This window comes from Astatotilapia calliptera, chromosome 4 (assembly GCF_964374335.1).
Source record: "Astatotilapia calliptera chromosome 4, fAstCal68.1, whole genome shotgun sequence".
Classification (NCBI taxonomy): domain Eukaryota; kingdom Metazoa; phylum Chordata; class Actinopteri; order Cichliformes; family Cichlidae; genus Astatotilapia; species Astatotilapia calliptera.
This window is the reverse complement of record NC_137425.1, coordinates 27,182,493-27,204,345: the sequence shown is the minus strand read 5'-3', so window position 1 is coordinate 27,204,345 and position 21,853 is coordinate 27,182,493. Positions and strand designations below refer to the sequence as shown.

At 42.0% G+C, this 21,853-nt stretch overlaps 1 protein-coding gene across 1 annotated transcript in view; it reads left to right on the top strand.

Annotated features, from left to right (window-relative positions):
• The window catches only part of ntn1b (netrin 1b), a 48,489-nt gene extending 30,631 nt beyond the window's left edge, over positions 1–17,858 (top strand). The window contains exons 4-7 of the mRNA XM_026165798.2: positions 4,944–5,093; positions 6,193–6,246; positions 8,508–8,582; positions 15,553–17,858. Of these exons, the coding sequence (XP_026021583.1) occupies positions 4,944–5,093; positions 6,193–6,246; positions 8,508–8,582; positions 15,553–15,872 (599 nt within the window). The 3' untranslated portion in view covers positions 15,873–17,858. The remainder of the gene's footprint in view (positions 1–4,943; positions 5,094–6,192; positions 6,247–8,507; positions 8,583–15,552) is intronic.
• The last annotated feature ends 3,995 nt before the right edge of the window (positions 17,859–21,853 follow it).

Here is a 21,853-nt window from a genome sequence, read left to right as displayed (position 1 = left end):
CAGCTCCTCTGGGAGTAAAGACAGGCTCAGAGGCCCTGAGCAAACAAACTGCTGTCACTCAGTCACATGCACTAGCAAAATACTCAACAGATGCACAAACAGTCCTGTGTGAGATATGTACAGTAAGAGTGCATGGACCATTGTTCTTTATTTCTGTAATCAGTCGGGCTAAAGTTTGCCTTTTGGATGGAAAGTCTGGATAACAAATAATGTAATTTTTTACTAACTTTACAGCAGTGCCTCAGCATGCTTTGTTTAAACAATATTTCACCCTGCCTCTGTGCATTTAATCTCCAACCTCTTCCCACACACTAATGACAAATGAGAAACTCTGGATAGATGCTCATAGTGTGGTCTTCAGCCACATCCACCGCTGAGCTCTGATTGGCTGGTGACAAAGTCTTGAAATGCCTATCCTCTGGTGCCCCTATCCTTGGTACACCGCTGGCTATCAAAACACCGGAACAGCAACGTGATATTTCCTACTGCATGCCACAACAGCTTCCTCTCCTAATTCACTCAGACTTCTCCAGCTCGCATGAAAGGAAAGCGAATGCACGAGAAGCCGAGCCCACAAATGCGTTTTATAGAGGCGTTTTATATCAGAGACACCCTCAAACAGAGCTTGCTGCATGAGGCGAACTGAAGCCTGATAGATCATCTGCGCACTTAGCTTAAAACATGACGAATGGTTCACTGTTTCAGTCTGCCAGCATAAACATTTTCTCAGGCTATATTTGGGGAGTTGTTCAGTTCAGGGGGTCAGAGCTAAGAGCAGGTTATTTTAACAGAGGTTCTCACTGCGCCTAATGGTGAAGCAACACCCATACATCTTTCCAAAGTCTTTACAAACAGCTGTACTGTAACCTGAACACTTGAAGCCCTTCTTCCCATCCCCTTCACGTGTGCTGCTCATTGCTCTGGAATCAAACCCAAACAGCCTGATTGCTGCCTTACTCCTCAGGTGACAAAAACACGGTGATGTGACATCAGTTAAAAACCGCTATATTTATTGTTCAATTCAGCCAACCATCCCACTCTGCTGTTGTTGGACAGGAAATACAGCGCAGCGCCAACACAGCCAGGAGGAAGTCTGCTTTCATTCTCCGTTCCTGCGCCCGCCTGCTCCCCCTCCACCCCCCAAAATACTTCACATCTCAACAAAAAACATTCCTCCCAATAATTTGCTTGGAGGTTTAGTGGGAAAAAAAACAGGCTCTTCCTTATACTTTTCCAATAGCTACATGGAATGCCTCATGCTTTATTTCCCAGATTAACAACTTCACCCCTCATCAAGCGCAGTGTAAACGTGGCTCATGGAGAACCACAGCGCACGCCGCCCGCCCCTAACAGTTTGTTTTTTCTCGAATTACCTCCTACGGTTGGCAGCCTAGAAGTATTTAACTAGGCACGGTGAGTCCAGAGAGATGGAACTGGTACATGGTTCACTGCATCGTACCCCCCCTTCCCTCCTAAACCATTCAGTAACCATTCATGAAATTAAGTCATGTTTCCGGTATTTAACACCTGTTATGAGGGCAATAGTACTGTAGTTTTCCAGTGGTTAATATACAGTCTAGCCTATCCTTCCGCTTACACAGTTTTAGATCAAATATTGATTTGGAAACCTTAAAGAGTTTCGAGTCAAGTCTACAACTACTTAAATAAATATGATTCAGAAAAATAATATTTAGGAAATATGCTTACTTGCTTTCAGCGTTAGTGTTATTGTTAGCAGGCAGTTTAGGCACATCTATAATGATCACTCTGAATCTTTAGCTGAATTCTTTCTTTGATAGAAGTCTGAAATAATTTTACAAGATTAAGACATTCATATTAGTGGCAGACTTAAAGACCCTCATTAGCAATGAGTAACTGCACTGCTAGCCAGCTTAAGCTAATGAGGCTTACTTCACCTACAACAACAGAGGTAAGCAGCATGATTGACAAATCTGACACCACCGAGCTACAGGAGATGTAAACTAGACTTGGAAGAACCCCAATTTCTACTTTGAACTATTAAAGATGTCATTCGTCACCTCGTGCAGCCATCTTTAAAGGTACTGATGGTAAATTCTTCTGTTTAAATACTGAAATAGCTTAAAACTCTCCAAAACTAACAACAGGCTTTAACGCAAATGGAGGAAACATCAAACTTTTTGTTGTGCTCCTCAAATCATTCCTGAACCATTTTTGCTTCGTGGCAGGGTCCACTATCCTACTGAAAGAGGCCACAGCCACCAGAAAGTACTGTTTCCATGATAGGGTGTACATGGCCTGCAACAATGCTGAAGTCTCAAAGTAACATCCACATGGATGGCAGGACCAATGCTTTCCAGCAGAATATTAAATAAAGTATTGCACTGCCTCTGCTGGCTTACCTTCTTCCCATCGTGCAGGTGTCAGGTGTTTCTACATAGCCAGTCATTTACGTGATGTAAAGAAAATGTGATTCATCAGACCAGGCTACCTTCTTCCATTGTTCAGTGCTGCAGTTCTGATGCTCATATGTCAATTGTTGGTGTGTTCAGTGGTGGGGAGGGGTCAGCGTGGGCACCCTGACCTGTCTGCAGCTATGCAGCCTCATACACAACAAACCGTGATGTATTCTGATGCCTTTCTATGAGAATCACCAATTTGAGCTACAGTTGCTCATCTGTTGGATCAGGCCACACAGGTCAGCCTTTGCTACTCTCATGCTATCAGAGAGCCTTGCCCGCCCATGACCCAGTCACTGGTTCACCACTGTTCCTTCCTTGGACCACTTTCAAAGATACTGACCTCTGCAGACCGAGAACATCCCATAAGAGCTGCAGGTTTGGAGATGATCTAACCTACTCATGTAGCAATCACAGTTTGGTCCTTGCCAAACTCTCTCAAGTTCTTACATTTGCCCAATTTTCCTCCTTCTAACACATAAACTTTGAGTACATAATGTTCGCAGGTGCCAGGATGAAGTGAAAATCAGTGTTATTCACTTCTCCTGGTCATAATGTTGTGTAAGTACCTTTAAAGCATGAGTGTACTCAAATGTGCTAAAGAGAGTTTCCTCTTACAATTAGCAACTCTGTCCTAGTGTGTGGAAGATTCATTAATCCACTTAAACACCATAATAAAATTACAATCTCTCATGAAAGAATTAGGCTTTTTCTCTTTTTTTTACACTGCAGCAAAATAAATTAGAGCCACTTTAATTTTAAAGTCATCATCCAGATACTTGCTTCTATTGCTTGCCCTGGATCTTAAGTTATATCCATAAAATTCACCAAAGCTCTCCTCCAAAGTCATATTTCAATGTCTTTTAGTTGTTGGCTTTACTCTCTGCGCCCTGAAAACGACAACATGCTTGTCTCCATCCTGCTGTTATTAGTATCTGAAGCAAAGCCACAACCTGCTCATGAACTCTTTTGTCAAAGTGACATTTAACTCCCTGTGGTCTGTTGCTCATGGGAAATTTTGTTAATTAACTCCTGCAAAAACCTGAATTATTGAATAAATAACGAAGTTGGATTGTTTGAGTCTTTGATTACAGCCTTTATCCAGACATATGAAGCAAGTCTCACAGCATTTGTTGACAAAAGACCTCTTCCAAGCCTGGATTTTAATCAGTGTTGTCATAAAGTCAATAGGATTTTGAAATGAGGTTTAATTACTTGTGGAGCAGAAACCAGAAGTTACAGTTTAGCTTTGTTCCCATACTAGCTTGAAATTTTATTTGTATGAACTGATATTTTGCAGTATATACATGCAAACATACAGTAGCAGTCAAAAGAAAACTAAGCTGGTTGAAATGTTTCGACTGAAACAAAACATCTCTCCATCGCATTGTTAATTTTTATCGTTAGCTTATGTGATGATCATTTTATTGCAGCTATGGTTTCCGTTAAACGACCATCCCTTGGATTTATGTGAAAAACACACTGGTGTTGATTTCTTGGAGGGGAAAAGAGGTAGATCCCTAAAAATGTCACCATTTGGTTTTATTTCAGCAAACTGGCAGAAGCTTTTATATGATACGAATGAGGCAGAAGAAAAACAAAGACGTTAGGCTTTCTTAAAGAAAGATTTAATAAGCATCCCCTAATGTTCATAAAGCTCCATAAATTCCAAGTAAAAAGCAACGTCTACTGGACCACTTCAAGCAAATTTCGAATGACTCTGCTGGTACACATGCAGGACTAATAGGGAGGTTGGGCTTCAACTTCAAACACTGGCTTTATAGTAAAAGTTTGGCAGTGACACACACACAGAACAAATTTCTCACATTTAACGTGCGATCCTCCCAACTAAAAGCTTAAACACACTTTGAAGTGCGTTCCACTCGTCCATTACTGGGAAACATTATTCAGGCAGTATTTGCAAGGAGCCCTTTTGCCAAAAGGCTTTACATTGGAAACTCAATCTGAAGAGCGCACAGCCTGTCTGATCGCACCGAAGCAGAGGACTCAAAGCCGACTCGCGAGGAGCTCCCTGCCCTCACGCTCAGACACATCCGCGACGCGCACACGCCAAACATTTGGTGTCGTGCTGCGCGGTGAAAGTGAAACACTGTAATTAATCAAGTTATTTACCCTTCTGCGTGCCTTCCAAAGCAGACCTAATGAAGAATCTTATGGTCGTAATGGGCGGAGGGAAGCAGTGTAATTTGATTGAGGTTTTATGCTGGTGCAGGGCCCAGTTCCCCATCTGTGATGGTCTGGAAGCAAAACACAGCCTCCTCTAATGCGAATGATTTCTTACTAGGTTTTAGTGCTAAGATGACTTTTTTATTGTATAGAATATGTAGAGTCAGCAGAGGACAGGCCCGAGACATGCTGTAGTCATTTGTAAGCTGATATCTGTTTTTTACTTTTAACCGCTCGTGTTTCCTTTCTTTTTCTTTTTTAACTTGCAAGTTGTTTACTTGTGTACAGTTTAGCTTGGTGCTCTTCTTCCCTCTTTAGCATGCGATTGCCATCCAGTTGGAGCAGCAGGGAAGACGTGTAATCAGACAACAGGCCAGTGTCCCTGCAAGGACGGCGTGACGGGGATCACCTGCAACCGCTGTGCCAAGGGCTACCAGCAGAGCCGCTCTCCCATAGCCCCCTGTATCAGTAAGGGCTACTTCTACCACTTTCATTTATCAAATATTGTGTTTCTTTTTCATTTTAAATGTTGCTACAAGCACACCTTTAACCAGATCACCTCCTACACCTCTAATTGGAGGTGGTGACACCCAGGTTGCCTCACAGAGAGGACCTGAAAAGGACAGACCGTGCCTTTTTATCCATGAATCCATTGCTCTCTGTCTCTCATCCCATGTTATTTTTATCCCCTTGTTCCATCACTTTGGATAGATATTTGGCTGTTTAAGCCTGAGTCTGGATAAACAGACGATTACAGCTTGACTAATATGGCCTTGTTTGCCTTCGAGGCCGTTAACTCGCAGTAAATCCCCCGGAATGAATCCAAGGGATTGATGGCTGATATGTTTATTGGCTGTATCTACCCCTGGCAGATTCCAGGCCCTTGGCAGTAAACACCAACGTCTCACAAAAGCAAAGATGGGTCACTAGTAGCTGCTTTAGCTCGGGACATCGTAGGTGGCTGGTATGAACAGATAAGACAACAGCAACGTCCACGGTGGACGTATACACCCTAATGATTGTCCCCTGTGCTAACAGGGTTGACATTTCTGATAAAGCCCATGTGTGGAGGTGGAGCAGTGGTGTTTGTACAGTAAGAATCAGAGTGTTTGGCCAGAATTCACAAAGATAATTTCAAAGTGCAAACCAGCTGCACCAGGATCTCTTTAATTTTGCTGGGGCAGTTACAAATGTGGTGTAAAAGCTGGAAGAGACTCAGCTAGTAGAGTAGAATGGATTTGGTTTCTTGTAACTTTTTCAGATAATGTCTTTTGGTTTTAATAGTATGATATTAAATTTTTGTGTATATCTAAATCGCTGCCAGCTCCGAGTTTAACGAGACCAGCGGCCTTGGCTCACTGTACCTACAACATACCAGAGTCAGGAGGGAGCAGGACATTAATAGGAAATCTTTTCAGTACATCTGTGTGTCAAAATCAGCTTCGTGTCCGACGGCACTTGGAAATTCCTTCATGTTCTCACAGTTGGAATTATCGTTATTCAATATACAGAACAATATGGCGGCAGAGAAAATTGTCTCTTCACTGTGCTCCTTACTTTGTCACAGAGATCCCAGCTGCATCTCCGACAGCGACTTACAGCAGCTATGAGGAGCCGACAGGTGAGTAACCAAAGAGATTTTGTGTCGTTTTTAAAATAATATTTTTTTTTTACTACATATTCTGTTTTCAAGCTGCTGTTGCCCTTTCATTTATATTAATTCAGCTATGTTAATGTATCACCGTGGGTGGGATTTTTTTTTTAACTAAGCCAACTGTTCCTCCATGCGTGAAATCAGAAGTGCATTTTGAGCACACGCACATCTTTCCACGCTCCTCAGCTAAACGCACGTCGGCGAGGTCAGACTGATGCTGATGTAAACTCCAGATATTTTGCCAGTGCTCCCTGTGGCCTTGTTGCCCGTATTCCCAGCCTGCCCAGCAGCCTCCCCGGGGTTTCGGCCCTAATCTGATTACATGCTTCATTTGCACCAGTTTGTATTTCAATCAAGGCTGGCTGTACCAGCAGTGAAGCTCTGCCTGAACCTATTGTTCATGTGCTCTGACAAGAATCTCCATGTCAGGCTGCTGGCATTGGATCATGTGCCACGCTAGTATGTGCAGCAGTTTTTGGGGAAGCTCTGTCCTATTTCAAATTATTCTTAAATAACCAACAGCAGCTTAAATAAATTTCAGCATATTAATGAGTTTTCACCGTGATCCAGGTTTGTTTAAATAGGCTGAGTCACCTCTGATCATCGATCAGCGTCTGACGAGAGTGGCGCCACTGACTTCAGCGTGCTTTGTTGCGAGCCCCACTTCCTGCTATAGTGACTGCCGAGGCTGTGTGGAGTTTGGATTCCTGTCAGAGACTCCAAACAGACACCACCCTCCAAATTAGGAGCAGTGTGGTCCCCGGGGACCCCGCAGAAAGAACGTGGCACTGCTGCAGAGATACACAAAGGGGGCGTTTGTCCTCACAGCAGGAGATTGGACCTTAATGATTGCCGTGGGTGTAATGGCCCACAGCAGCAATTGCGCTAAGGGGCTAATGGGCAACGTCAGCTATCAAAGAAAGGTATGATGAAGGCCCCCAGGGGCCTGCAGGAGATAAAGAGCCCCACCACCACCACCACTTCATTTACATGGAAATCAGGCACGCTCGATATGGACTCGTCAGATTCATTTACTTTGGGATTTCCTCTTTTCTTATTTTTCCCGCCAACCCAGAAACCAGCCAGGAATTCCAGCAGAAATGCTTTCTCTACATACATGAATTCAATCCTCATCCCACGTACCAAACCGCTCTTTTTTCCTCTCCCTCTCTCTCTCTCCTTTTTTTTTGAGAGGGAGGAGAGGGGTGTTTTTTTCTTTCTCCATCATTACCCAGGCAACCTCATTCACACAGAGTATAATGGGGAAGAAAGGGGAAGACTGGACAGAGGGCTGGAAGAAATAATGAAGTTTGTCCATATTCAGGCAAGCTGAAAGGTTCCCCCTCTCTCTCAATTGCCCCCCTCCTTTCTCTTCAGACTGCCCAGCCCAGCTTTCCCACCCCCCACCCCCCCATCCCCCCAGAGAAAGGAGCACAAGGCTTATTGCTCTGTGAGAGGCAGAGTGGGAAGTGGGAGGGGGCGGCGGGGGTACACTTGGAGATGGTCTGCTTCCAATTTGTGTCAGTCAGTGGAAAGTGGAGGGAACAAATGATTTCAATTTTCAGTTTGGCCTCTGGTCCCACCACCACCTTCCTCATTACAAAAGGTACCTGGCGGGGTGACAGCACACCAGAGTGGCCATCGATAAAGCCCCATGGCGCTCAAACCCACGTTCACATACAGTGAGGTAAAAGTGCAGGGGGGGGGACGCTGCTGAGACATTAATCATAAGTCTGTGAGCTTCTCTGTCACTGCTACTCTCTGGAGGGATCCAGAACATTTAGCCCCGGCCAGCCTTATAGAGTATTCACATTCTCGCCTCATGTGGCTTAGAGTGTGCTAAGGGTCCCCACTAATGTCTGGTAGGTCTCCGGTTAATTCCCCCCCCTGCGACCTTCTCTTGTGCACGAGTGACCTCAGCAGCCCTCAGAGCTGACATAAGGGATGCCAGGACAGTGACGAGGGAACGGGCTGGAATGGAAAAACATGGGAGGCGTATAGTAGGAGCGTGTTGACGGACACAGGAGGATCTGTGTAAGCTGTAATCTGCTTCACAGTGGCACTTTGAAAGCATCCTTAAGACCCCGGGGGCACAAGGAGCGTGACGTAAGGGACTAAATGTGAAGGTCATCCATCTGAAGCCCTGTCTGACGATGCTCACATGCTGCGAATGTAAATTTAAAACATTTTCGTAAACTCCTTCCCCTTCTCTGTCTTCTTTTCCTCAGATTGTGAATCTCACTGTAAAGTTTCCAAGGGCAAAATGAAGATCACGTTGAAGAAATACTGTAAAAAAGACTACGGTGAGTGAGCCCAGCACACAGGAACATGCCCCGCCAGATGTCACAAGGTCAAATGTCTCAATTAATCTGATCCGGAGCATAGCCAGTCCACACCATGTAGCTGGTCTTTGTGCTTTACTGCTAGGTTATTTTAAATAGCCTTAGAACACGTCCACTAATATAAAACCATCTCTGCTCTCTCTGAGAGTTTCCATGCACTCAAGTTAACATGTTTGACCCCTGGAAAAAAAAGGTTTATAAAAAAAAAGCACTCTTCTGAAAATTAAGCTTTTCAAGATGTGTGACCGTCAGCCAACATTCTGTCAAGTTGTAATTGCTCATTTATTATGCTGATTCAGCTGATCTGATCGCATCACGCTTGTGACATATTTCTTTTTCTTATCCCTCATGAGTACAATAGAGACTCGTTTGAAGGTGCGTATACATCAGAATTACCATTAGCATGGGTCACCGTGGGTGTTTAACCTTGATTAAGTCACTTATTAAAGTTGCTTGTGCAGTTGCGTGGCTATAGCGATATAAAAATAGTTGGCCAGTCACCACACTCAGCCTGACTTCATACCAGATGTTTGTGTTAAAAGAGTGTGTTTGTTAGGAAATAGAGGATGTTTTGAAAATGTAAATGCGTACAGGATCCATACCTGAACGCAAATGTGGATGGTCAGATGATGCTGCAACTGGCACACTGGTGCGAGTTACTGGTCTTACATGATTAGAACCAGTCATCAAAAAGTGTGAGGTATGAGAAAAGTATGGGACAAAATTAATATGTCAGCAAAAGTATGATATGTTAAAAACGTCATATTGTAACAAAAAAGTATTTAAAGTACGTATACAAACATTTGGAACTATACAGTGGAGAAAGTAATGAAAGGGTCCTTTGCTGAATATGCAAATTTGCTCACTTTCAAAGAAATGCACAGTGTCAAATATTTTATGGTAGTTTCATTTTGATGCAAAGAGACAGAATATCAATCAATAAACCATAAAAAAAAAACCACATTACTTAAAAGTTATACATTTGTTTGCATTTCATTGATTGAAATAAGTATTTGATCCTCAAGCAAAACATCACTTAGTACTTATTCTCCAGGTTTGAACACATCTCAGGTGGGATTTTGGCCCACTGATCTTTACAGAAACTCTAAATCCTTTCGTTTTCTTTGCTGTTGCTTGGAAGCGCACAAATTTTCTACATGATCGTATTGTGCTTCTTCTTTATCCACTCCTTAGTTGGTATGTTTTCTGTCACTATCGTGCTGGAAGACCCATCCATTTCAGGATACATTTGCCCTTTAATTTAAGTCATCCTGTACCCTAAGCAGAAAAATGTCCAAAAGCATAATGTTTCCACCTCCGTGCTTGACTGAGAGGATGGTGTTCTTTGGGTCATGCTCACCATTTCGCTGCCTATAAACACAATGGGTCCAGTTGATGCCGTAGAGCTCAATTTCATGAGAAAACGTCTGGTGCACCTGCACATGTGCCATCTTGAGCAGAGGGACATTGTGGGCACTGCAAGATTTTAATCCATTATGGCCTATTAGTATTAGTAGTGAATATTTAGTCAGTAATGTGAAATTTACTTTGATCTGGCCTTTTTTTTGTAGCACCTCTGTTGCTTTTTGCCAAAATAACTGAGTTTTTTTCACAGCCCTACGCAAGCTGTTTCTTTTGACTAAATTAGACAGAAGTCTCACTTTATGTGAGCACACACAAAGCCTAACAAGAGAAAGCTGGGGCTTCGTAAGCCCAACCATCACGGTTGTCTCTTACTGGGGTTTTAGGTTTTGTGGAGCCAGCTAACGTGAAGAAAGTCTGGCTTGAGTTGAGCTTGGCTTGCAATAGATTACTTTGGCCGAAAACTGGAAATTTAATAATTTAATCAATCATTATAGTTAAAGGAAGATTGTTATTTCCATGCACGGTAATTTGGATTTGGCAGTGGATCTGTTACCATTTTTGACACAAATACTTTGAAAGCAGGAGGGGGAAGCAGCAAGACAAAACAGGAATCAACAGACCTGATACTGATTAAGTCAGTCACAGCACAAAAGGTGGGGCTGGTGTTCAGGTGGGTTGCAAAGTGGCATGCAAATGCACTGCGATTATGTGCAGGCTACAGCAGCTTAAATAGATATCCAACATGGAATTTGCTGATGCTAGCTGATCTTCTGGGATAGTGACTAAGCTTCACTTTGTGACTTGCCTGAATTTAATTTGATCACTTCATGCACATTATAATTTGTGATTTTTGTTTTCCACAAATTAGCTTTTTTTTTCTTCTTAATAGCCAGCTAAGCTAACTGGCTTTTGGCTCCAGCTAAAAATTTACAATGCAGATGTGAGTCTGATATTGTTCTTGACATCCAAAAAGGGTGATCTAATCACTTTGGTGATTTTAAAAGGCTGAAACACAACATGAGGTTAGTTATTATATCTCACAGAAAGTAATGCTTAGATGTGAAGATTAGGAACTGTTTAGGATGCATTGCTTTCTCACTATTTTGTACTGGGTAAAAGCCATATATATACAACCAGTTGTAAAAGAATCACAGTATGGATGTCTGAACTATGTTAAAATTATAGCAGCTTTGCACCCCTGCAGCAGAGTTTGTAAAAGACAAAGAGATGCACAAACATGCACACTCACATACGCTTTGCCCAGGCTGGTTATTCTGAAGCTTTTTGCAAAACCTACTGCAATTTCAGAGCAAATCACAAACTATAAGGGAGGCCAAAATACACAGAAATCAAATTATGTCGTCAGTGAATGTGCAGGACACGAAGCGGCTGCAACAAACCGTTAACACGGCAGTGCCAGGTGTATATAAATATCACTATCACTGTGTTAAAACTGGCTGCAGGATATTTGATGTTTTGATGATTAATGATGCAGGTCCATTATGAAGCAGAAACCACAACCACACAGTGGTGGGGTGATAAAATAGACAAAATAACATATGCAGTTATTTAATTTCACTCTATCTCTCCCTTCATCTACATGGTAAATGATTCAATGCAGATTTTCAGCAATGCTAATCAGTCACACTGTTATCCATTATCTGTTATCACTGGAACCACATTTGTTAACAACAGAGACAGATACACAAAAAGTTTCAGCACATTATCCGGAAAAGGTAAACCACCCAGTTTTTAGTTAACTCACTAAAACTAACTTCATGTCAATTCATGCAAAAACTGGTTGCTGCAAAAAGTTTGTCCTGATCAGGGCTGCTGAGAGCCGTTCCTTTCCAGTTACGTTGATCTCTGTCAGAGCTGACTAATGCGTCTTTCAATCAAAATCATTGGTGAAACGTCATCAGTTACACTTTAAACAGCATCCAACTGTAAATTGCCCAACTGTATTTGACCCCCCGCCCCTGCCCGTTACAGTTGGGAAGACAATAATTCAGTCCATTTGTGACATTTTGCTACTGAGCCAAATTTAGCTATTATTCATATTTCCCTTGACTTAAGTCTTAGTTACTGGAGCTGAGACAGGCCGTGCAGCTAAAAATCTGCCACGTTCATTAAGAAAAAAGAAAAAAAAAAGCGGAAAAAAACTCTGGAAGCAGATGATTCTGGCGGCGCGGCACTGGGACATTATGGCAGACATCATTGCTTAGCATGCATTTCCTTTGCCGTGGTCTAATTCATTTCTCAGGCCTGTCGCCTCGCTTTTGTGGGGTTTTTGAGTCTCTTTTCTGTTCTTCGGAGAGGGGGGGGCACCCCCATGTGTGAGTGGCGATGCAGGCCCCCCGGGGGTCACGGGAAGGGGCCCTCTGTTTAAACACAGTTGTGCACTCCGCCGGCACAGAGCATTCCTCGGGGCGCAAACAGGTGGTAAATTAACCAGACGGTGACGGATTGCCACCCCGGAGAAAAAGAAATATGTTTTGTTTATTCAATTTTTGTTTTTCATCATTGCCGTAGCTACGGAGACGGAGGACATAAAGGGATTATATTCTCGCCTGACACCCTCCTCTGCACACACATACCCTCCCTTCTCCCTGCCACAGGGAGGACAATGAATCAAAGGGCCGCGTGTTTACCGACGCTCCGGGATGGTGCTCAAAGGCAGGGCCTCCCAGCCTAGCTGGCCACCTCTCTTCGCTCACCCGAGGGTAACAGGTCCCTGATCATTCACTCAGCTGATAACCAGAGGGGACAGGGGCCTCTGCACGGTAATTAAGCGAGCTCTAATTTCATTAGCCCTCGCCTGTTGGTGGCACGCAGTGTCAAGTCGCAGCACACCCAAAGAAGATAAACCCAGTGGGAAGTTTGGCTGTGAGAGGGAGGCTCGGTTGGCAGCCATTGTGCGAGTTGCAGGATCATCTCACACTTCCTCTCACAGTCTGCCTCACCAAACAGTGTGCGCTATTTTGTAATAGATTGCTTGACCCCGTGTTCCCGTTCCCTCTGTGCTGTCTATTTAGCTCAAACCAAGTGGCAGAAGGTGTGTGTGGATTTGTGTGTGTTTGAATACGTCGCAAAGACTGAAAACATACTTGAGAGAGAAAGAGAGAGAGGCAGACCCTGACAGAGAGACTGCGCCTGACAGAGTCTCCTCCAATGAGTCGAGCACAGCAGCTCTGGGGAGGAGAGCGCTATCTCCACTGGATTCTCACGCTGCGAAGTTGGATGGGGCTCTGGGAGCAGAACCCGGACAGCTCATGAGGTCGGAAACACATCCCGATTCTGCTGGAACTTTTTCTGTGGCTGCGAAGACAAATAGTGGCCCCTCCTTTCCTCCCCCTCCTCCTCCTCACACACCCTTTATGTGTCTGGATGAAGGAGAGGGCTGCGATGAATGGCGGGGCTGTGAGAGCTCCCTCTACTCAGCCCAACAAACCTTCTTTCTTCTGAAATTGTGTGCAATTTGCTCACACCATGCATCGACACACATACTTAAACACCCCACTCCTTCAGTTCTCTGCATTCTTGGCAGCGATATAAGACGGGCGATGAACACGGAAAGTGATCGTGTTAAGCCAGAAAGGCGACTATAAGGCCAACCTGCTTTAAAAACAGAGAAAGTAAACCCTATTTTGTTATTATTATAAAACTGCAGAGGTAACGCATTAGCTGACACAGCGTTAAATTGGGTATACAAATGAGCATTATATGGAATCTAATGAAGTCTTGTCCAGATTAGATTGTGTTTAGGTGCTAAAAAGCGTCCTTACTGGCACGGGAGAAGCTTGCACGGACATCGACCAAGAGGACAAGTGTACAAACTTTCCATACATCTCAGTAGCACTCTATAGTTAGTCATTTCTAAATCCAAGCTCCATCAATATGATGACAATTTAGGGATTCCAATTCATGGTTTGCTGTTTTATAATTCAACTGATGTGTGAAAAGCAGAATATAATTGCTTGATGAACCACCCGCGGGCCTCTCTTTGAGAATCTGGAGCTTAGATGATATACTATGCATACCAAGCTAACCCTCCCTCCCAGGAAGAGTCCTTCACTTGAAGGACATATTAGCTCCGGCGTCTTCGCTGTTTAGCTCTTGCTGCTATCTTAGTGATGCAGTAATTACTTGCTTGGTTTGATGGAGAATCTACACAAGAAAGCGTCAGCGAGTGGAGCTCGAGTCACATCCTGGTATGAATTCACTTGCAAGTGGTGCACCAATAGTTACCAGGTTTGGCCTGATTTAGCCTGAGGACGTCCATGTTTAGATGTTCAGATCTAACACCTGAAAGACCAGTTGAAAAGCATTTGTTTCAGAAGTTATATTACTAGCAGATGTGGTGTTTTCCTATAAAACTTCTTTTTTGGCCAGTTATGTTTTGAAAAGAGAATTAGAGAACCCTATATCCTATTTCTTCTCTCTTTAACCCAGCCTGGCCACCTAAAAGTAAAATGCCTCCGTGCCCTTTATGCCGATGCGTGCTTTCAGATGTTCTACATCAGAAAGCGTAGTGCAAAGGGAGTCAGGGAGTGCTGTGGAAACTGTTGCTGTAATAGGGAGTGTGCTCAGGGGCACGAAAAGGAAAGGTCCTAGGTCAGAGATGAAGGGAGGGGCCTGTGATATGCTGCAGATTACTGGGTTCAAACAGACATTTTTATTCACCCTTTCATGCAATGATATATAAACGCTGTTGAAATAGAAGGTGCTTGTCAATCATTCCCACTATTTTTCCACTTCACTAATTCATCTCAAGGCAAATGTGGTCATTTAAAATAATTTTGAAGGGCTCTATTTGCTGTAGTGTATACTTATAGAAGTCGATTTGATATATAATTATATAATTATAATTATATTATACAAGTTGACACTGTTACAATATGTTTTTCTGTCACTGGGTTGTTTCCAGGACTTTTAAAATGGGGAGTGACTGAGAATGCACCAGAGGGGCCACAGGAAATCAAACTATTTAGTCAGAAATTTTTAATGTACTTCAACGTGGAAAACATGTATACAAGTCACAATTTTCAAGTTATGCAGCCATGCATCCTATTGCATATTTGTTATCAGGAAAGCAGACCTGCTTAACAATTTGAAAATAGCCTTGTTGATGGATACTTTATTGAAAAGTAGAAAAGAAGTATAAGATACAATCCTTTTTAAGTGCCCCAATAGTTCACTGTATACTAGTATATTGAAATATACTTAAAGTACCTTAAATGTACTCATGTAACATGACACTTTTTACAGTCTTCTTCAGGATATTATTGGGCTGCAATTATTGCGTATACATCTTTAATGTTTAATTGGTGTTGGGGATTATATGTTCAGTTAAATGGTGCACCCCATACCTCGGCTGTAGACACACCCCTGCTGGTTTGCATTGAATTTGGTAAAGAATTTGACATTTACCTGTAATTTTAGCCAGATATTTAGATTTTAACCAGTACAAGGGGTGCTGATATCCACACTATATTACTATATTACTATATGACTTGAATCACTTTTTCTTGTGGGTGACTTAACCTGTGCTTTTCTCTTAAACCAGCTGTTCAAGTGCACGTTCTTAAGGGTGACAAGGCGGGCGAGTGGTGGAAGTTCACGGTCAACATCATTTCTATCTACAAACAAGGTGAGCACCGCATCCGTCGTGGAGACCAGCTGCTGTGGGTGCGCGCCAAGGACGTGGCCTGCAAATGTCCCAAGATTAAGCCCGGAAGGAAGTACCTGCTCCTGGGTACAGACGACGACTCCCCTGGGCAGGGCGGCGTAGTTGCCGACAAGGGAAGCCTCCTCATCCCTTGGAAGGACCTGTGGGGCCGCAGGCTGAGGAAGTTCCAACAGCGCGACAAGAGGGGGAAGTGCTAAAAGTATCTGCAGAGGAGAGGGAAAAAAGAGTCAGAGGCAGAATTAGGCCTCTGATGGGATGAAATCAAGGACGAGGGATAAGGATGGATGAAAAAAAAACTGGAAGAATTAAAAATAGAGAGACAGGTAATACGTAGGAGAAATGTGGAAATGACTGAGTGCTGCTGCTCTGAGCTGGAGCGAAGAGTTTAGTGTTTTCTTCTTTAGGAACAGTTGTGAAGGAGCTCATTCAACAGTCTGTCTTTCAGCGGTTGTTTTGTTGTATTATTGCAGAGTTTGCACCTAGTGTTACAGATATGTCTCACCCTGATCATTTTACCCACAATGCATTTTTATTAAAGCCCCTTGCTCAGTTTTTAAAGAGTGACACATCTTCTCTGTCACCCTGTTTGTGTCTTCAGAGGATCTTTTTCCACTGTGGTGTAAAAATCATTGTCTAGTTCAATGAAGACTTATAGCACGGCCGTAATTTCTCTCCACAACCTGCCAAACGTTAGCAAAAAAGTTTCAGATACAAGTGAAAAAATGGTAATTGTTGTCTTATAGTGCCATTCTTGCTCATAGGCGAGTGTTACCTCAGTAAAACAAGAAAAAAAAATGCCATTTTTCTGTACAATGATCTCACTACAAGCAAGCCTTTGCTCAGCGCTTATTGATATATCAACAGTATGTTGTGGTTGTGACCTCTGCAATGTAAAGTAACCATATTTGGATACATAGACATTATTTTTAGTAGACGATGCCGTAGCATCAAGTAGGTGTAGAGTAGATTTGTCAACCATGCACTTATTTTTACTAGTCAGACGTTTAAGAACATATAAAATATGTTCCAACATTTTTAGAGTGCTGTCCAAAAAAGGGAAAAAAACAAGCCTTTACCATTTAATAGAATGTATAGCTAGTAGAAACCCCGCTTGCCTCACTCATGACTCCATAGGCTGATGTTTCTGGTGGACTGTAACAACCCTGTATAAATCACAACTACAGTGGAGTCAGAATGTAGTTTTTTTTTTTTCTTTAATAAAGGACTAATTGTAAGTTGGACTTCCCAAGCATTTCCCAGTGGGAGAACTGATGAAGTGAACTATTTCACCTCATTAAATAAAGGGGGGAGAGAGAGAGAGAATATCGACCTATCAAGCAAACCTCATACCACTGACAAACTGCATGCTCACTATTTACTGTAGCTGACTGGCTAATGATGATTGTGAATTATGTACACATTTACTTTGTACACAATATTCAATGTTGTGGGAAAATAACCTGTGGAGTGATAAAAAAAAAATCACAGATGTTTATTTAGCACACTGTGTAAAATATTCTTCACCTCAAAACGACTTTCTGAGGACTGAATTTCATCGTTAAGACTTGGTACTGGACAAAAAGGCATGACCGATTGTCTACATGTTATATAGCTGTATAGTATTACTTTTTTGTTGTTGTTAAAACATTAACTAGATCTATCCATGTGAAATTAACCAGAGTTTTTTTTTTTTTTAAATACTAGAGGCTTAATAAAAGAAAAAGACAAACAAATGAATGTCAGACAAATTTCTCATGTTGTGCACCCAGGGGATCACACATACTCTCTCTCACACACAATCACACACACACACATACACTGAGAGAAACTTGGACTGAATTTACACACACGCGCGCACACAAGCAACACCCAAATACACACATGTACACTTTGACGTAAATACACGGGTACACCTCAGTACTCTGTGCATCATACTGTATGTATTTGTTGATTACAAAGTTTTTACAAAGTCTTCGCTCACTCAGCTGTACCGACATTTTTCAACCTGCAGGCATCTGCAGAAAGGTACGGCCCGCCAGACTTTTGTTCTCCATGGATATTATATCAGAATAATTATCTGCTCATGTTAATACATTGGCTTGTAAATGTTGTTTAGCAGTGTCCATTGCAAATGGTTGTGTAATGTCTTGTAATACTAATATATTATGTTTATCGAAAATGAATATATTTAATGACACATGACAAAAAAATGTGGCTTTTGTGGTGTTTTGCTGTCGATCTTTTATTTTTTACTTTTACATTGGATTTTAGACGGCTGTAATGAAAATGATTGATGCGTGTTTGGCTATTGAACAGCTTAACAGACCTGAAATTTAATTTGAAATAAAGCTGTGCAAAAAAAAAGAAAAGAAAAAGAAAAGAAAGAAAAACAAACAAATGAGGATCTGTTGCTGAAATTGCATGTTTAGCTCCTATTTCCTCTTATGATCAAAAAGCTTCTTTTGCTATCACGACACAACAACACAGTTCCTACTATTTGTTTCAAGTTTCAGCTGCAACTGGAAACCACTTTGTAACATGAATTTTGCATTGCAAGACATAAGAAGAAGAATCTAACACAATAAAATGTTCCTGAAAGTCCTGCCAAATATAAAATTGTAGATTTTTCCATTCTGGTAACACTCTAGATTACAGCCCCCCAAAAGTATAATTTGGGTATGAGAGCTCATGCAAATACTTATTTGGTAGTTACACGCTAAGTACAGGAAAAGAGTTCAGGAGGAATAAGAATAAGTGGATTTGACACACAGTAAAGTGGTAAACACACAGATTTGCCTTTAATGCAGCAGGTAGTTAAAAAGGGTTACATTTTAATAATGACAAAATACTGATGTAGACATTGCAGCTGTCAGATCCAATACCAGATGCTCGCATCAATGTTGAGTTTAAAGCTTTTAGATCTTGACATATCGTTGCAATAAAAAAGCTGCACATTTATTGAGATTTATTGCACAATATACAGAATAAAGAGTGTAAAAAGCCATCAATTTAACAAATTACACTCATGTGCAAAAGTCTCAACTCACCCCTTTATTCTTTATACTTTGCTTCCAAAGAGCCGGACTTACTTGTAATTTTTTAAAGTGGTCTTGACCAGAAGTTTTCTTGACTTTCTGAAGGTCTTTCAAAGTTTATCTTTACCTAACCATTTGAAGACAAACTGGCCTTTTTTATTTATTTATTATTTTTTGTCATTAAGCCACTTAACACTGACCTGTGGATCATTGTAGCATAAAAATGATGGGATCTAATTCAAGGAATGAACCAGTGTCGTGTCTGCTGTGTTTTCATCAATGTGTGGAGATATCTCCAAACAAAAAACAAAAAAACACCCATTTCCCATTTTCCTAGCAAAATATAGAGAAATGAAGGGGTGGCTCAAGACTTTTGCACAGTATTGTATAGGAACTGTGCATAAGAGCCATGAAGATGTTTCTTTTTGGTGCCATTACACTTAAACTGTAGGGACAAACGTGTTAGGTTACATATCTTAAATTTATCATTTATATGTTTCAGTCCTATTACCCCAGGTGTATAAAATTAAGCACCTCTGCTTAAGTTCTATTATTGCAAAGCATAAAGTGTATAAAACATGGACATAGCTTCTGGTTCAGATAAATGAAACCGGCCTGGAAGTGCCAAAAACCAGGCTACCAGATAGCAGCTGTGGTTGCAAAAACTCTTCCAGTCCTATAGCAGTTTTCTGTTTTGTTATAACATGTTTGAAAATGCAGGATTATGTGTGGTATCAAACTGAACGGCAAACGAGTTGGTAATCACAAATACTTTGCTGTTTCATAACCAGACTCACACATCCAGGGTTTTGTTGCAGTTATGTTGGAGGAAACTCTCATGTCGAGGGTTCAAAATGCAACTTAAGAAAACTAGTGGGTGATGTCATAGCAGCTACGTGCATCTTTTATACTGTCTCTGTTGCAAAGCATTTAGGACCCATAGCAACTCAGCCACAAAGTGTCGGACCGTGTAACGTTACAGAAGCATTTAGTGCGTAAAATTAGTTCCACATCTTTAACATCATTAACATCAGTACAAAAACTGTGTGCCAAGAGCTTCATGCATGGATTTCCATGGCTGAGCAGCTCATGTAGGTGTAAAGTGTAGGTGGCAGTACTTTTGTCCATATTGTGTACAAATTACTATCATATTTTCTCTGCTACAAAGCAACTGAGTGGAGCCAAGGAGCATTTCTATGCTGTACAGAAAAGTAAGCACTTACAAATTATAGTGTCTCGTTTTTGTTGAAGTATATTCCCGTTGTCAAAGATTACATTACATTTACATAATTAAAGTATCTGAAAAACGATCGCGTTGCTACGTTGTTTTAAATCTACAGGATTTGGTTCGTTTTTCCGAAGACGTGACTTCTTTAAACTGAGGTGTCAGTGTGACAGAAAAATGTGAAGCCAATAGTAAAGCATTAGCAGCAAATAAATGAAAACATCGGCCGCTGCCAAAGAACTTGAACCGTGTCCTGCAGCGCAGATCATTTGTGTTGGATCCTGTGCCTCGATAGACTTCACAGACAATAACGACTGGCTGTAAGATTCTGCAGGCAAATTACTAAAAAAGGGTGATATCACCAACGTGTCTAATCCAAACCGCAGATGTTATTGTTGTAGCTGGGAGGTTTTGGATTCGGTGGAAACCCTTAACTTATTCCTACGGGAGCTTTTTTTACACAAAAGCACACTATTCTGAACCTGGTCCAAATGAGAGTCCATCTGTCTTGGCTCATGGAGGGGTATTGATATACTGTTCCTCCAATGCCCAGTGCAAAACACTCCGAAGGGGCCAACCAATTATACAACGAGTGCTGAAAGCTTAAGCTGTGTTCTCCATTAATATAAGGCCACCAGGATCACTAGAAACAGAATCACTCCAACGGCAAAAAGAGGAGAGAAGAGCAAGATATGAGGAGCTCAGTGGATAAATGCATCGTCAAAGTCTATTAGGTTTTGTTGTTAAAGGTATGCTTCGAGCTCCCTGACTGCTCTGTTAGCGAGGTCATAAAGGCCTGAAAACACCAACAATCTCACTCCACCAACAGACTCTTTCGGAGTCCGAGCGTTGCACAAGAGAGAGACCGCTGGACTGTAGTTTTTCTCATGATTTGGGCGGGATGGGAGAGCTGAAAAGAGATCTGGGCGTGTGTGAACTTCCCTCTCAGTATGCACAAAGATGAGGCTGGAACAACAAACACACAGACACAATATGACGATAGTTTTGTGCGTGGAAGTTACCCAAAGTCGACCTAACGGCGGGGTCGGGTTTTTCACAGCAGCAGCAACTTGGAACTTTCCACACAGACGAATCCCTCAGCCATTGTCCTCCTCGGAAAACAAAGCCAAGCAGGGTGTTTCTGATAGCTCAACAGGCTTAGGTTGTAGCTTTGGTGGCAGGGTGGCCCGCTGGCCTTCGGTTATGTGCTGTGCAGGAAATGGAAACAGCAAGTGGCTAAAAAGTCCCATGACGAGCAGTATATCCTATATGTCTGCTGATGACAACAGGATGGAAAAGACCCTGATTTCTTTATCAGACCGAGCCCATAAAAACAACCAGACGGTTTGAATTTATTGCCTTTCCGTATTGTTCCTTGCCCCCTTGTTTTTCCCCGAAAGGTAACCAGCTGCCATTATGAGACCACTGTGGCTGTCTGCAATGTTGAAACAACATCACATCAGGGGCTATGTAACTTCCACATATTTTAAAAGTCTACAGAGACACAGCGTGCTCCAAGGTCCTTAAACCCAAGTGGCCTCAAAGTAGTCCAACACTTTGGGGAAAAAATAGTAAAAGTTAAGGTCCTGCTAACTGGTTGTGCAAGAGCCCACGCTATGAAGTTTGTATGAGCTTTTTCAGCACGAGTTTGGAATAAATCCATACACTGAGAAATCGATGAAACACCCAAAAGCTCTTAAAAATTCATTCTGATAAAATGACCACAATATTGGAGCAGGAAGCACCTTGTTCCCGTGCATAGACCCTCACCAACAGGTTTAAATCAGCAGTCAATAGAAAATGAACAAAGAAACCCATCTAATAACAACCTTATTACAATGTAATTACAGTGTATTTCCAATTCATCTTCCAGCTTCATTGTTAATATTTTGTTTTTACTGTTTTTGTTCTTTTTAAA